This window comes from Opisthocomus hoazin, chromosome 28, assembly GCF_030867145.1.
Source record: "Opisthocomus hoazin isolate bOpiHoa1 chromosome 28, bOpiHoa1.hap1, whole genome shotgun sequence".
Taxonomy (NCBI): domain Eukaryota; kingdom Metazoa; phylum Chordata; class Aves; order Opisthocomiformes; family Opisthocomidae; genus Opisthocomus; species Opisthocomus hoazin.
In genome coordinates this window covers 9408569-9425593 of record NC_134441.1, presented here as the reverse complement: position 1 = coordinate 9425593, position 17025 = coordinate 9408569, and the positions used below count along the sequence as shown (strand labels likewise).

Here is a 17025-nt window from a genome sequence, read left to right as displayed (position 1 = left end):
TTTCTTTTTATTTTTTCTTTTCTAAAAAGGGAAGCTCACATTAAACTTTACACAATAGTTGTCCTTTAAGACAATGGTGAAAAATGCCTACTTTATAATGTGTACACACAGCCGGTAAACTGACCCAGAGGTTAGAAAAGGTCAGAGAACTGCATGCAGCACATAGACATTCAGGATGGATAACAAAATGAGATTCTTTCAATTAAATATCACCTAGGAGAGAATACTGCAAAATGAGGATTTGCTCTTTGCTGCCAACTTTTAGCACATGCTAGTCCAACGTTACACTTCTGCCGAGCAGAAGAGAACCATGCTGTCCTACAAATCAGCCAAGGGTGGACCCCTCTTCTTGGACAGAGACCTTTTGATTCAGTGACAACCAACCAGCTCTGTGGAGCCAAGATCAAAGTACCTAGATAGCTTGTGTAAAACACCTTTGGGCAGCATATTTTTACTCTACAGACGAAAATGTCTCAAAGAGGTCAGAAAGTTACACAAATTACCTCACAAAGATACCTTAAGGACAGAGCAGTCTTTAAACGTGGGCAGCTGAGAGGTGCAGGCAAGGCACACCCACTCTTCCAAGCTGAATGGTGTCGTTATTTCAGAATTCTGCATCACTTCGGTACCTTCCAGTCAGAAAAACCCAGAGTCTCTGTTTCAAGCGCAAGCTTAATTAAGCCTTAGAGATGGATTTCCTACCTTACAGGTTATAACCATCTATTCCCAGGGTACGATCGTCCGCCCGAGCCCTCCCGCCGCCCAGCCGCTCCCGCCTGGTCCCCGGCGGTCGGAGCAGCCGGTAGCCATACCCTCGGTCGCAGCCTCGCGGTTTCGGAGCGCGGCGGGCTCCCCACAGCCGTAGCGAGACGTCCCCGCCGGCAGCCGCTCCCGCGGCTTCTGCCCAAGGGCTATTTCCAGTCAGCCTCCGCCGAGCGCCGCCGCCTTCCCGCCCGGGCCCCGCACACCCTGCCCACATGGCGCCGCAGGCCGCCCTCGGCAGCCGACCCCGCGGCGGCGGCCTGCCCGCGCCCGCTGTCCCAGGAGCGGCCCCGCCTCTCGACGCCGCGCGCTCCCGCCGAGGCCCCGGGGTGCCGCAGCCCCCGTCTCCGCGGTCTTCCCGGCGGCGACCGCTCCCGCCCCGCCGCGCTGTTCCCCGCGCGCGCCCCCGCCCGCCGCAGGCTGTTCCCGTCCTACGCCCCCTCCCCCCGCCGCAGAGCTCCGGACCCAAGATGGCCGCCGTGTCAGTTTCGGGCTTCGCCGCCGTCCGGCCTTTGCCTCTCGGTTCCCGTCTCTCGCAGGCCTCGGTAAGTAGCGCTGGCGGGACCACCCCAGCTCAGGTGCTCGGTGCCGGGGAACTCGGGGACAGGCGGCTGGCGAGGTCCGTGACCTGGGGAAGGCGAAGGCCTGCTGGGCGCTCCAGGCTCGCGGCCTGTTCCGGCCCCGCCGCCGCTCTGCGCCAGGCCCGGACCGGGCCGCCCGCTCCCCTGGGGCCCGCCGGGCCTACACCCTGGGGAGGCGGCGGCCACGGCACACCGTGGATGAGGCGGACGGTGCAGGCCGGGGGATCGCGGGATGAGGTCGTCTGTCTCTGGCACGAGAGAACGCGGCTGAGGCGGGCGCAGGCGCGCGCCCGGCCGAACCGGTACGAGGAGTCGGGCTGCGTTACTCGTCTCCGTAGGGGTGAAGAACGGCGTGGGGCCCAGCTGGCTGTCGGGGCTGCGGCCTGCGCCCCCTTTCTCCTGCTGCCGCCGGTGCGAGTCTCTCGACTGAGCCAGTTCGCCCCTCGGGGCGCCGTGCGCGGGGCCTGTCCGGGATGGGGATGGGGACGAGCGGTGGCAGGTGCAGGGGCCGCTTGTCACGCAGATAGCGAGCGACCCGGCGTTGGGACCGTCCCGGTGTCGCCCCAGCCCGGCCGGGCGGTTACGTAACGTCCTGCGCCCGCAGCTTTGCTGGGGACGGAGCGCTGCGTCCTCCTCGGCCCCGGGATCCCGGCGTGCACGGTGGGGGCGCGCCGGGAGCACAGCTTTGCTTTGCGAGGCAGGCAGGTCTCGGGGACCTTATTTCACTGTACATCTGTTGTTCGCAGGGTAAAAGACCTCTAGGCAAGCAGTGCATCCTTTCTGATCTAAAGAATGGTTCTGAATCTTTCCAGTATGGCTGTATGGAGCCGTGCGATTGAGTCTGATGTCTACATTCAGATGTGTTCTGTGTCTTGATAAATTCTTCAGTACTTACTAGAAAGCGGAATGGGAGAACTGTGTTGATGACTAGCTCATGACTAGAACTTCCCTTGCAGAAAATCATTATTCCTTGTAATAAACAATTTATGAATCCTCCTTGGTTAGTGTACTTTTGCAGTAGAACTTCAGCGCAGCACACTGTTATCATACTTCTAAAAAGTCTTTGTTAAAGACAACTGAAGGCTGTGAAGCAGAGCCTCATACCCTTCCATGTGCGTCTTTAATTAGCAGCGTCATAAGCATTCCTTCTTTATTGTGTACGGTCACCTGTTACTTTGTCAACTGTTTTCAGTGTGCCTCATCTATACTGAAGATTATAATGTTGTATTCTTCTTTCCTATGGTCTCTGAAAGTGGAACATTTAATTACAATCTCCAGTTGCATCTCTTCAGTTTTTTTCTTGATGGAACAACTGTCATAGCTTTTCTTAGCAGGAGGGAATCAGACCTGTGATTGCGCTCCTGGAAGAACTCTGAAAGTTTCTTGCTGTTTGCTCAAGACTCTTGGCTGTGCCTACTCCTTTCTATTGAAGTTTCAGGCAGTGTCTTCCATGTGCAAAAATGAAGAGAGCTGCTGCCTTTTTTAAGATCTTTGGTGTGTTGGGTTTCCCCCCCCCCCCAAATACTAATTTAGGTTGTTCTCAGCAAGGTTATAAAACTTGGTATAGAATTTATACTGACTTAAGGATTGAAATAAAAAGGGCACACTTTTTCTCTAGGTTGTATGGAGCTATTTCGGTGTTAAAGTATGCTTTTATTAGTAGTGAAAGTAAAACCTAAAGTATTACTTCTGTTTCAGAACTGTAGTAGTGGATTAAAACTCTGCTATGTGTTTAATGAATTAATGTTTGGTGTTAATTTTTTTCTTTTTTTTTCTAACTGGTCTTTGGAAATGTCTCTCTTCTTGCTTTTTTCCAGGCCTAATGTCACAGTTGTTCTGATTGTGAGTGTGCGGACCGGAGGCTGAGGTGAGATATGCTGAAATCTTTATAACTTTGTGGAAAAACTTTCTCTGAAGCTGTTATGGGATTTTTTGGAAAGAATGAGGAAATTTCTAATTGTTTTGCTTTCCTCTTTTCAGTGTGAAAACAAATCATGTTTGAGAGAGGAGGAGTATTTCAGAACAGAAAATGTGTGTGCTATGGTTAGCTGGTTCCCATCGTTCGAGAATCTGTTTTCTCATTGTGTGAAACTTGTTCAGCATCAGGATAAAGGATAGCGACTCTATGGATATACAGAATTCTTCACCATGGTAAAACTCGCCAACCCGCTGTACACAGAGTGGATTTTGGAGGCAATCAAAAAGGTAAAGAAGCAAAAACAGCGTCCTTCAGAGGAGAGGATATGCAATGCAGTGTCATCTTCACATGGGTTGGACCGCAAAACTGTTTTGGAACAGTTAGAGTTGAGTGTTAAAGATGGAACTATTTTAAAAGTCTCCAACAAGGGTCTCAACTCATACAAGGATCCTGATAATCCTGGGAGAATAGCACTTCCGAAGCCTCGGAACCATGGCAAGTTGGATGGTAAACCAAACGTGGACTGGAATAAACTTATCAAACGGGCAGTTGAGGGCTTGGCTGAGTCTAATGGCTCATCCTTGAAGAACATCGAGCGCTTTCTGAAAGGTCAGAAAGATGTGTCTGCATTATTTGGAGGTAGCGCTGCCTCCACTTTTCACCAGCAATTACGATTAGCTGTCAAACGTGCTGTTGGCCATGGTAGGCTCCTTAAAGATGGACCTCTGTACCAACTCAACACTAAAGCAACCACTAATGCTGATGGGAAGGAGAGTTTTGAGTCTCTTTCCTGTCTCCCTCCAGTGTGTCTCCTTCCCCATGAAAAGGATAAGGTAAGACCCAGTTTGCACAGGCACTTTCTCGTGATTGATGAAATGTGTCAACACAGAGTTGCAATTTGAGGTCAATGATTTGTTTAACTTGCATCTTGTAAGTTAGAAATTACTAATGTGCATTTAGGATCCTACTGTGTCCAAATTTCTGAGTGTGATCGGAGGAAGCCTAGTGGATTGCAATTTGTACTTGGTACCTGAAAACTGCAAATGCACTACTGTGGGGAATTTACCTCTTAACGCTTCTGTACAGTGGAATTTATTGTATGATAACAGGCCTACTATAGTTACGTTAGCAAAACATAGGAAGTAAGCTTCCTCACTTGAAGGTGAGGTGGATTTGCAAAGCAAACTTGAGATGATCTCTCATTTTCACATTTTTGTTTGACTGCCAGTTCGGCTTCTTATTTGCATACGGATAACATAGTGAAGCGCTGATTATCAGTTGCCACCTAATGCCGTCATAGATGCTTTCTTTGTGCACAATGAAAAAAATCACTTTCTGTACCAGAACAGCTTTGTTGAGAAATAGGAATAAAAGCTATATAGGATATAGCAGTTGAAAAGAAGAGTGAAATCACAGGATCGAGAGAGCATGGAAATGATGGAATAAACACTCGTGGACTTCTATTCCCTTTTGTGTGCCTCCCCTCACCCTTCTTAGAGTTCATTATACAAACAGAGGTATTTTTCTGTTGTTTTCTCTTGTTTTTATGCTTTTTACCTCCTCCTTTCTTCCATCCTTCTGCATGCCTAAGGTCTTTGACCCTCCACTCCAACCTCAAGATGAGGTTGTTGGAGTGAAGTTCATACCCAGTCAGTATTTTTCCTGTCCTTGTGCTACTCTGGAAGCAGAGTAAAAAGGAAGTCTGTTTATTGAAGACCAATTTGCCAGTAATTCATATCTTTGCACTGCTACTCTCCAGGACTTCTAGAATGAGAAATTTATTTTTTCGATCCATAATAGATACATTTTCCAGCAATGCTGGATTTTTTTGTTGTAAATATCCTCTGCAGGGGTGAGTTCTTTGAGTGTGTGCTGCTCATGTTTTTTCAAGTCAGCTTCACTCTCTGGGGTGAGGATTGCTTTATGGTCTGTTAGGGTTTGAAGACTTAAAACTACTGTAGGAGTCTGCTTCCTGGAAAGAAAAAAATCCACACAGCTGCTTTACCACCAGTAAAGTTTCTCTGAAGTCCTACTTTAACTGTGGGAGCTCTACTGTGGATTCAGTGCTTACTTAACTAGTCAGAGTGTTGTGTTGTGGGGTGGTGGAATGTAGGAAGTATTACTATACTGAAAATTCCAGCAGCTTTCTCTATCATTTTCTTGAGTGTTCTGTCTACAAATGTTTCCTATGTACTTCTCCAGCTGTATCTTTAATGAAATCAGGATAGCTGTAAAATGGTATGAAAACTTAATGTAAACAAGCCTGGCACATGAGGTGGCTCTATTGAGAGTGGTAGTAACAGTAGAAGATATCAACTGTGCATATTATTATTAACACAGTATGTTTCTTGGCCTATTCAAGTCTTCTTGTAGTGTGCCAAAACTCAGGACCAGCTTGATATTCTTTCAGATGAAATGTTCCCTGGGGTTTTCTTAAAATGTGTTGTGTCAAGAGTGGTGAATGATAATATGAGCTACTATAAATCCTGAATTTGGTCTGAGGTTTGTTTCTTGTCCTCTGGAAAAATGTGTATGAAGTTCTTCTATGTGCATGTGTGTGTAAATATAAACATATGCACATGTATGCGTATGTGCGTTTTGGGCTGTTAGATATGCTCCCTAATTCCTTTGTACCTGCTCAGGTCTGAGTAGCTTGAACACTAAAAGGATTGTAAGTAACATTAGAATGCACGTCAACTATAGTAGAAATTTTGCAAGGGCTTTCTTGAAGAAATTCTTCTGATTTTTTTTTTGTGTGTGTGTTTTAAACTAACATCCTAGTTTTCTGCTCTTCATGTACCGTCTCTGTGCTGTGTAACCCATGCTGAGTTTCATACTAGTTTCTTAAGTAATTTTGAAGATATGGTATTAAAACATCTATGTAGGTTCTGCCACCATAAATTGGCTGGCAAGTCAGTGGAAACCGAAAGATTATTTCCTATTCTGCAGAATCTTTAAGACAGTTTTTTGTGGTGGTGGTGGTGGGTTTTTTGGTTGTGTTTTTTTTTGTTTGTTTGTTTTTTTTTAATGAAGACATTACGCAATAATCTTCCTTCACTCTGCTGTTTTGTGTTAAAACTCAACAAGTTATGCAGGTGCAAAAGGCTTACTATGCTGTAGTAATTTTCTTGACTTATTGGGTGCGTGAAAGTGGTGAGGGATTTTTTTGGGTCGTGGTTTTTTTGTTGTGGTTTTTTTTTTTCCTTTTTTCTTTAATGGAACTATTCAGTACAGATTATTTGGGAGTATTGTGATAATGTTTCTCTTGATTCTTAGAAGAGCCTTGACAACAACATGAACAAAACCTCAACCTCCCAAACCTGAGAAATCCTAATGACTTGTCTCTTGTTTGCTGTTGTTGATCTTTTATCCTTGCGCTGTTTGGTCTTTAACATCCATTTAAGAACTCATCGTATATCATATGATCCAAATTCATGAATCATGAAGGCATAATATTTCTTAATTTGTTCAAATGTAGCTTCAACTCAGCTGGAAGTGTTTACCTGTGTGTTTGATAGTAGTGTCACTTTCTTTAGCTGCCTAGAAGTGAATGTTCAGTTCTGTATATTTTCCTGTGTGTTATGAAACTCCAGTACCTTGCAGGAGGCTTATGAAAGCTGAGGCTTAAACTTTTCAAACAAAATAAATATAAAGCAGCATTACAGACACTTTGGTTACTAAATATTATTTGCTTTTTTCCAGATCTTATTTTTGATCTCAGTGTTCTGTGAATACCACATTCTAGCATTCAAGGGCAAAAAAACTGGCAAGTTATCGTGGTTTACCAGGTAGAAATTACATGCTGATGACATTATGGTTCTGAAATCCCTGGCCTAAAAACACTACCTAGATGAAAACAAGCAAACTGGAAAAAAAAGCCTGCTGATGGGCAGAGCTCAGTGCTGAAATTTGCTTACCTGTTAGTGACAATGGTTGGCAGAAGAAGTGTTTCCTTTAATTTCAGTTTTAAGCGCTGTGTGTGCCTTCACTCGTGTGTAGGCTTTAGGGAAGTGGCCTTTTCTTGCTTTTCAGTTTCCTCTAGTTTAGAGGCTAAAATGGGAATTGCAGTTAAGAGCTATTTTCTGCATTCCTTGTGACATTTTGGACTAAAGCTGAACTCGACTTTGATGTTGTTTCTATGGTAGGTGGCAGACTGGTAAGATTCACAATATCTACCCCTGTTGTGGAAAGAAAGAGGGGGGGGGTGGCAAATTGTTGCAATACAGAAGTTCATACTTAAGGGAGTTCGTACAAAAGGAGTTCATACTGAAATTGTAATGAAAGAGAAGATGTTTGAGTTGCTGCCTCTTGGGTAAGTATCAGGCAAGCACTAGCCCTTCAACACAGCTGGAAGTGAAGAATCATAGATATCAGGCCTCCCACATTAGGTTGGCCAAAGAGGTGGTAAGTGTGGAGCAAAGAACGTTTGGCACCGAGTCCACCATCCGTCAGTAACATCTGTAGGGAATGAGCAGTACTGTGCAAGCTAGACTCTAAAATAAGTAATCCCACTGCTACAGTGCGATTTCTACGGTAAAGCCCTGATTAAATATGCATGAAAGAGTTCTTTAAAGTATAATTGTAACTTCTGTTTCATGTGTAATTAGCATACTTGCAGACTGAAACAGGATTTTTACTTTTTGAAGTAATTTTTTTCTGGATGAAAAATTACTGTATGCTGGTGTTTGTTCAGAGGAACAGTCTTCTTGAAACTTCATACTAATTATTATTTTAAAAAATGCTTTTTCTGAGGTTGGATTAAAAATTATTCGGTGCTGCTTTGGAAACCATAACTTATCTTTAAATGAATGCCATGCATCTTTAGATAGCTGAGGGCAGATTTTTTTTATCATCTTTGCAAAAGCTAAACAGAATAAACAATGATAATATTTTAACATATACTGGCTATTGAGATGTCTTTGGGAATAGAAAAACTTGACAGAAGTATGCAGAAAAAACTTGGAGAGTATCTTGATTAAATTTTCAGAGGTATTTCACCACTACTTGATTGGGTTCTTAGTTTTGGTTTTTTGGTTGGTGGTGTTTTTTTGTTGTTGTCATTGTGCATGATTGAGGCAGGTGCTGTAGAGATTATTTAAGAAGCTGATCTTATTTGTACTGACGCCTTGCATCTCTGCCAGAGGTTACCACAGCCATCACAAAGATAAAGCAAGTGGTGTTTTGCTCCTCAACTGCTGTGGTTTGTAGCCCAATTTATTACTATTAAATGAAATTGTTGGTTTAAGTTAATGTTCTATGTTGTGAAATTCAGCTGCTGCTGAAGGGAGAGAATTTCCAGTGAAGGGACAAAGAGGGCAGTACAGGGCGGTAGCCTCTTTAGTCATGTCTGTGAAGTGGCACATCATCAGAGCCCTTGGTTGCATGCTATCGCATTGGCCATACAACCTGCTATACCTCTGTTTTATCTGTACCACTAATACCTGTGTTTCTTTGCTTACGTTTTGGTACAGAAGATGAGCTGCATTTGCCAGATGAGAAAGACTGATTTCTCTCTCTTATAGTGCTTAGTTTCAAATGCTCTGCTTGTGCATTTGAAGCCTGAAAAATAATGAGTATCTGAGGCTTATGTGTGGCTATCAAATGCATATTATATCTTTAGCTGTGTGAAACTTCTTATGCAGTTGTGTGCTGTATCTTTAGAATGCTGGGGGAAAGGATTGCAGATTGCAATACTTAAGAGGCTTTTTTGGTCAGAAACTTTGAAATTGATAACTTTGCTTCTCCCCCCTCCCCACTCCATCCCCCCCACCCCCTTTTCTGTTTTGTTGAAACAGAAGAGCTCACTGAACCTATATTGGTCTGGAAAGCCCTGGGTTGTCTTCCTGAACAGTTCTCATTTGGCACAGTAGCCTTTATTTGTAGAGCTGTGGTACCTAGTAGTTCAAGTCATATTGTGTTGTCACTGTACAAAAGCGTAACTGAAAAGCATCGTGTTTTAGAAAGTTGGCATTTAGTGTGAAATACTCGTGAGATGGGGAGCACAAGATAGTACTACCTATGTAACAAATAAAAGTCATGGTATATTAGCTACATGCTGAAAATTTTAATCGTGTTTTAGTCATTACAACATACATGCATTCATGGTTTTGAGATTACAAAAAATTGTGACTGTGTGTTATGGCAGTACTTACTGCAGGCTAGATCTTCCTTTGGAATCATTTAGCGTGATTTCAAAATTGCGTAGTATGATGGTCAAGCTAGAAGAAGGAACCCAGCCACAGCTTGTATACTAGCTTTAGTCAAAAACCAATGAAGATGTGGGAGATCAGAATGCAGTACTTGTATAAAAGTCCACCCAAACTCTGTTACCTTATTAATGCAGCAGTTTTTGATAAACGCTAAAGCTGTTATCCCCAGAATGCTGAAATCTGTTGTTTCACTATCCGGTGTGTTCTGTTTATCCATTCACTGTCAACAAAAACAGTAATAATGTATTTAACAAATAGGAATTTAATTTATCATCTGTGTGATCTATGCATGATTTTTTTGCAGTAAGACTACAATTAACAAGTTCTGTTTAATAGTTAATGTAGTCTTACTACAATGCAAGAATTACTGCACTACTACAAGACTACCACAATACAGTAATATTTAGTACTGTTTCAGAGCAAAGAGCTCTTTCCTGGTACATTGTTGTGAGGAACTAAGCTGTAGTAAGATGCAGGTCTTAAGGCTGGAAGCTGTAGATGAAGACAGCTTGCTCTGCTTTTGTTGACACTTGTTACAGAACACAGGTTAAAAGGCTGTAAGATTTTTTGTAAAAAAAACATTAACACATCAGCTAACTGAAGGAGAAGTTGAAGTAATTGCTGTACATGTTTGGATTTGAAATTTCATCTCAGGACTGTTTCTTTGGTAATTAAAAGGAAAATACAGATGGTATTAATTGATCTCTGTTTGCACTGTCCTTGAAACTGTCTTTTATGTCAGTTAAAACTAGATGTGGGTGTAGCAACCATCAAGTAAATACCTTAATATTATCCTGCAGTATAGCTGAGAGTATAAAAACAAAATTCTGAAAAAAAATGAGGGAAACTTCTGTGGCTGCAAAATAGGAGGAATATTTAAAGCAGATTCCCTGTACTGACTGCTGTCTCGCATGTGTTGCTTATGGCATGCCTATTTCCTAGTTTTGTGTTGCTATTTATATGTGTTGGTACTTAACCCACAGTTAAAGTGATTGATTTTATATGTGCAGCATCATTTAGGCCTTTTCTCTCGCAAATAATAGTTCTAGATCCTGCTGTGCCATTATGTTTATCACAAGAAGCCAAACTCCTTGTATCTTTTTAGAAAGTTCATATGCTTTCAGGGCATCATAGTTGTTTTGATGGCCTTAAAGTATACAATAGCTATTGCTATATTGTGCCTGTTTTAGGGTAGTAACTGTTAGTTCCATGCCTTAAAGCAAAGGACTGTCCTGTTACTGGTAAGGAAGTTATTTGTGGATTGGTTTGTTCTGGGTGGAGTACATAAATGATCTGCAACCAGCGCATCGTAATTGCATTTTGAGAGCTCACCCTTGCTCTCCAAGGGTGCTCTTCAAGCTTTGGCTCCCAGCTGGAGAAGGATTAGGATTTGCTCTCTTCTAGCTGGTTCTGTGGAAGAGAAGGCTGTAGTTGTGTCCAAAAAAAAAAAAAAAAAAAAAAGAAAAAGGAAAAAAAAAAAGTGGTTGATAACAGATGGCCTCCGTCTGTACTCTGTGTAACTCTGGAAACTCAAGTGCTAAAAAATTACTTTGAACTTCGTTCACTCAATTAGTGAACAGGTGAAGTAGCTCTTAGTAATAGAGCAAATGTAAGCATGTCAGAAATGTTGCTGTCATGGACAGGTATGAGTGGATGCTATGAGATGGTGCATTTAGGATGAAACAGTGTGGAATGATACCAAGAGGGGCGCTGGTGGTATTTGGAGTAATAGTAGCTTAAAGGCAAAGTTTGTGACTGTGGGAAGACATCAGATGTTGTGATGAGTACCTTTGTCAATGGGGTACTACTGTGGAGGAAGTGTTTTTAACGACATTCACTGACAGTTTCAGCAGAAGTTGAGTATAGGATAACTGGTTAAAAAGGAGAAAACTATTTCAATATGTTGGCTGGATCCCTGACAACTAACTGTTGTTAGTCCTCTCTGTCCTGGAGATTGTTGGCAGATATGGAATGACACATCTCTGAAGTTGTGTTAATAAAGGAACCTTATTCACTACAGAGCTTTATAGTCAGACAGGGAGGAGGGTGGGTGATGGAGGACATTGCTAAATAAAAAACAGCTCAGTTCCAGTGTTAGCGTTGTTATGTAGTGAAGGAAGAAACAACAGAGAGAATTGTGGGCAGATAATTCTGTCCCTGCCCTTCCACTAGTTTCCCAGCAATTTTTTCTGAAGTCATAGTGGCGGTGGGAAAAACAGTTAAAAAGGTACAAATATTAAATGAAGTAATGTCATTTTAGTTTTAAGAACATGAAACCCATCTTTAAATAAATACAAAAATATGCAATCTATAGAAAATCTGGTAAACCCTATGTGTGACAGACTGCTGAGTCTTTTGATCTCTGTCCTCTTGTGGATCTGGTGGGTTTTATTCCTACTTGCCTTGTTAAAGGGTTTCAAACTAAATTTATCCTAATGAGTTGTGGTAAGTCATGGTAGTCTTCCTTCCACTTAATTAGGTTTTGTCTTTATTAGTTGTATGAATCTGATTTAATTTTTCTGTCCTCACCATTTTTTCTGACTCTGGGAGCACCTGTCCTTGGAACAGCTACTAATACTGCCTCAGGCATTGAGTGAGAAATGGTAGCTCATTGCTTGTTCCGTTGTCCAAGCACCTAGCAGTCTTTCTGTTGTTACTGCTATTGTGGTAAAACTGTACTTGTCGCTAGATTGTAAAGAAAGGAGGGAGAAGGGTGTCCAAAAAGAATGACCCTTGCATAGCAAACAGAATCCCATTGATAACATATTTGTTTGTTTTCAGTTACTTTTGAAGGCCAGTTAACCAGTCTGTGGACCCATGTGTGAATGATGAATTCTGGGTTGAAAATACTGACTCTTCTTTTCACTCTGAGGGTGATGGAGCACTGGAACAGGCTGCCCAGGGAGGTTGTGGAGTCTCCTGCTCTGGAGATATTCAAGACCCGCCTGGACAAGGTCCTGTACAGCCTGCTGTAGGTGACCCTGCTTCGGCAGGAGGGTTGGACTAGATGACCCACAGAGGTCCCTTCCAACCCCTGCCATTTTGTGATTCCAAGTGTGTTACTAAGAAGACCTGTGAATTACTAAAGCTTTTAATTATCAGTACCTCTATCAGTTCATTGTATTTCTGAAAATTGGATAGAGCAAATTATGGATCTTGGTACACAGCTAGATAGTTGCACAAGTATTATTGAAAATATGAGAATGGAGCTCTTTCTGGAGTCTTTGCTTTTAAATCTTTCTCAGCAACTTGAGTCACCATTCTGTCTGCATTTATCCATGTGTAAAATGGAAATTATGTCAAAACTAAAGGTGTTCTGAATTATAATGGAAATCACCATTTCTGTGCGTTTCTCCTGATTTTGGTTAAACTGTCCCATCTGATCTTAAAAGTCCAGAAAAATTGGTGACGGATACAGCTTTTTTGGGGGGGGATGTGTGTAGATTTGACTTAATTTAAAATTCCTCAACAATATACACTTCTCCCAGGCATTAGGTTTCTCCTCAGTCTTTGAGATTCAGTCCTGGATATTTAGTAATTGGGTGTTTAGATTGGAGTGCTGGATCTCTGAACTTGTCTGGACTCATAGTGAATTCCTTGATGATGTGTGTGGAAGGAAAGAAAGAAATTCTGCTGCTCAGTATTACGATGACTAAGCTTCAGAAGCTGCTAATTCTTAAGATGCATGCAAAATGTTTAGAGCAATCTCAGGAAAAAGTAGATGCACTCGCTTTGTGCTGCTACCAAATTTTTAAAAAGATTTTAGTTTGCTGTTGATTTGAGGGATGTGTTTTGCTTTTGCAGCTGTGGAAGTCTATGACTTCTTAGAAATATTGTTTAATCTAGAACTGAGTGATGTAATCATCTGTTGCTCCTAAGACAGCATCCTTTATTTTTTTGAAAATGAGGAAGCTGGGACAAAGTATAGGAGAAAGTTTACAGGGATATAGCTTTGGGTGAAGAAAACATCAGTAACTTGAACTGCCAGGTTCCTGAACCAGTGTCAAATGAAGGGAGTTTCTTTATACAGCAAATAAAGAAATTTGAGCCTTCCCTCCCTCCCGCTCCCCTCACACCCAGTTTGCAGGCAAGAAGTCTTGGCATGTGATTCTGATTGTGACGTACAAATCTTGAATTGTTTTAATCCTGTGATTAGAGGACTTGTTAGCTCTAGGAAAGTTATTTAACAATTGACTGTCTAAATATTTCCAGTTGACATTCTGTAAAGTGTGTAATGTGCATGTGTAATAGTAAGGCAGTTTCTTCAGTTTGAGTATCATCCCCAAGCAGTATCCACATTGCTTTTTTTTTTTGTAGGTTTCCAGATGTTGTAACCACTTCATAGAATTCAACCTTTATATACTGCACTAGTATCTAAGCTATTAACCTTCACATTTCACTTTTCTAGCATCATTTTAGATGTTCTCTCCATTGTAATAGTCCTTCCTCAAACAGCATCACTTATTTTGAATGTCTGTTGATTTTTCTTTTTAAATGACCTTTTTGTGTTTTTCTCAGGAAGAGTTATGTATTTCATGCTTGTCATTTCTTCTGTATACTTTTTTATCTTTTCTCCCTTACACTTGTTTTAATGTAGCCTCATGTTTTAGGCCATCATTCTGTTGTATAAATATGCTTCTTTCTTTCACGTGAGACTCGACTGAGGGAATTGGAGGCAAAATACCCATTGACACAGGCAAACATATATAGGTGTTATTGTAATAGTTTTTCAGGTGTCTATTAAAATACATTTAGTGTTGTTTTTTTGAGCACAAAGAGTACTTCAAGGAATTTCTGTTTTACTTTCAGTTACTTCATACTTTTTCTTCACACTACTGTCTGGAGAGAATGTTAACAGTTATAATTTGGTAACTCAGGTAAAAGAAAGGTGAGTTGTTGACCAGGTTAAAAAAACTGAACCCATTGCTGCCACAAGTTGATATTGCTGAATAGTATTTCCCAAATTATGCTGTTTTCCCTATATACAAGAAAAAAACATTATTTGTGAAATTATTTTGTTAGTATAAAATACATTAGTTCTGATTTTACTGAGGCATGGAACTGAAGTGGTGTTCTTCCCCAGCCACTGATCAAAAAGGCATGGAATCCAGGCTTTGTGATGCCCTGCTCCCTGAAACATGTTTTCTCATGTTTTAAATAATTTTCTTCACGTGATGTAGGTTGTACTTCCCCTCTGGCTTTTCTGGTTCATCTGCTCTTTCCAGTAGCTTCAGCATTTGAGGCAGACCTTTGCAACAGCATGGGCTATTTGCAGTGAGGGGTAATGGTTTGTCACTTGTTTAAAAACAGATACACAAAATACCACTACCTGGCATGAATTATCAGAAACCATCTATCAGTGCTCCTGGGTGATAACTTCCTAGCTAAGAAACAAATGTACTATAGTGTGTATGGTTCTGTAAATACTAGGTGTGGTAGATTCTTTCTCTGGAGAGCTCACATTCAGGGTGTCTTAAACAGGAGAAAAAGGAAAAAAAAAAAAGTTGGTGTAAGTGTATGTGTTTCTTTTATATTAGCTTTAACTTTACACCTGCTTGATTCCAGCCACAATGACTATTACAAGCAGATGTGTGATGACTGGCGCAAAGACATCCCTGGTATCTAGTGAGCCTCTGATGGTGTTAAAATGTCTGCAGGAACTAAAGTGCATTCAGGTTACTGACAGTGACCACTGTGACAGTGTGGGCTACAGAGTTGGCTGTGAGTTTTGAGGAGTTTCCTACCTCACTTTTCCTAAATTAAGATGACTACAAAGCACATGAATTGGCCAAAACTGAGGTTTTAAATTTTTTTTTCCCCCCACTTTTTCCATGGGCACTTCTCCATAGTTGCCTTCAGGAGGGGGTACAGTGTGTGAATCTATAGAGCACGTCTGCTTAGTGACAACATGTGCTGAGAGGATGGCAGGCTGTAAGACACTGTCGGTCCTATTTGTTCAAGCTCCCTTCCTCGCTGAATCTGGTGACATCACACAGATAGATGTGCTTGCGAGAAAGACAGCAGAAGGAGTTGAATGTCTGCCAAAAATTTACAGTATGAAACTGAGCTCGCTGCTTCCAGTCTAGTTTTCATGACTCTTGCATTGTGTGTGCTTGTGTATTTCACTTGCCAGGGTGTTCTTTGCTGAACAAACAGAGCACCAGTGAAATCTCTCCATACTTAGCATAACACAGTCGCACATAGAGGCTTTTGAGGAGTAGCCTGATCTCCACGTTCAAAGTTATTCCAGTTTAATAAATTATTCTAAAATGTTTTGAATTATAGTAGAATCTTATTCTTTATTCCCCCAAACTGTAGCTGATTAGTTTTTTTAAATGTGGTTAAGCATTTGCTTGCAGTTTGTCAGAGGTGGTAAAAACAGGAAACACTGAAGCTGTGAAGGGTAGTCTTTGATCTGGTTCTTCCAAAGCTAGGCAGTGTTTACGTGTGGACATCCAAATTTGGAGGGCTATGGGGATGAACAGGCTGTGTACAAATACTGGCTAGAGGAGATAAGAAAGACTAGCTTAAACTGTTGACTGTGCAGAGGTTCTATAAAATTCTCTTTGATTAGGTGAATTGCTCTTGAGCTTCCTACAGAGGCTACATGAAATAGTTTACTTCTTCCCCGAAAAGCTGCGTGAATGTTCCAGATTTGCTTTCACAAATGTGATAGGGTAGCCACTGTTACATGAGGCCAGCTGTGTTTGGGGAAATTTTTTTTAGTGAAATGATACGTATTTTCTGCTTCTCCTAGTCGCAAAGAAGTATTTATGTTCAAGAAAAAAATAAATTGCAAGACGGCTTATGAAATTCGTTGCTAAGCTTTGCTAGTCAATGACCTGTAGAAAAATAAGAGATAGGGAGAACCATGACAAGTATGATTGTTCATATCTTCTAACATTTCATGAGGAATATGCAGCAATTGTGGTCGTATATGCATTTTGTAACTACCTCAGTCACATAGCTGGAAAGCATATGTAATCATATGAAGCTATCGTTGAATCTGAAACAAATCAGATGTGAACTGCTAATACAATAAATTCCCCATAACTTGTATACAAGTCTGCAGGGACTGTAGTAGTGCTGGTTTTTTAATGCAAGGATGAAGCATATTACACTACAACTAGTGAAACAGAGTTATAGAAGACTGCTGGATGCGACATTGTGGCAGTCGTGTCTGTAATTCAAATGAAAGTTTGGGCCAACAGGTGAATCTTGATGTAGTGTAGTAAATATTACCTGAAGTATACAGTAGATTTAAATGCACACTATTTCTTTATAATACATTTAAACAGTCGATTTTTTAATTCCTTTTACTGTCTGATTGTTGATTGATTAATAAGTATATAGGACTGCAGTGTTCAGTGCCACAAGGTTTCCCACTAGGTAAGAAGGCATTAGGAGAAAGGATGTATTTAATGCCTCTAAGCTGTTAGTTTTTGTTTCTTAGGAAGATGTACAGAAAGAGATCTTTAGTAAGCATGGTAAAGGCTCAAAGTGTTAGTAGCATCAGCTGTTGGCATATGAACTGTAACTTTGAGGGATTTTTAAA

The 17025-nt window shown here is 41.4% G+C and overlaps 1 protein-coding gene across 1 annotated transcript in view; it reads left to right on the top strand.

Annotated features, from left to right (window-relative positions):
- Positions 1–1217: 1217 nt before the first annotated feature.
- The window catches only part of KAT6A (lysine acetyltransferase 6A), a 51615-nt gene continuing 35807 nt past the window's right edge, over positions 1218–17025 (top strand). The window contains exons 1-3 of the mRNA XM_075444582.1: positions 1218–1307; positions 3161–3210; positions 3324–4094. Coding sequence (XP_075300697.1) covers positions 3492–4094 — 603 coding nt within the window. The 5' untranslated portion in view covers positions 1218–1307; positions 3161–3210; positions 3324–3491. The remainder of the gene's footprint in view (positions 1308–3160; positions 3211–3323; positions 4095–17025) is intronic.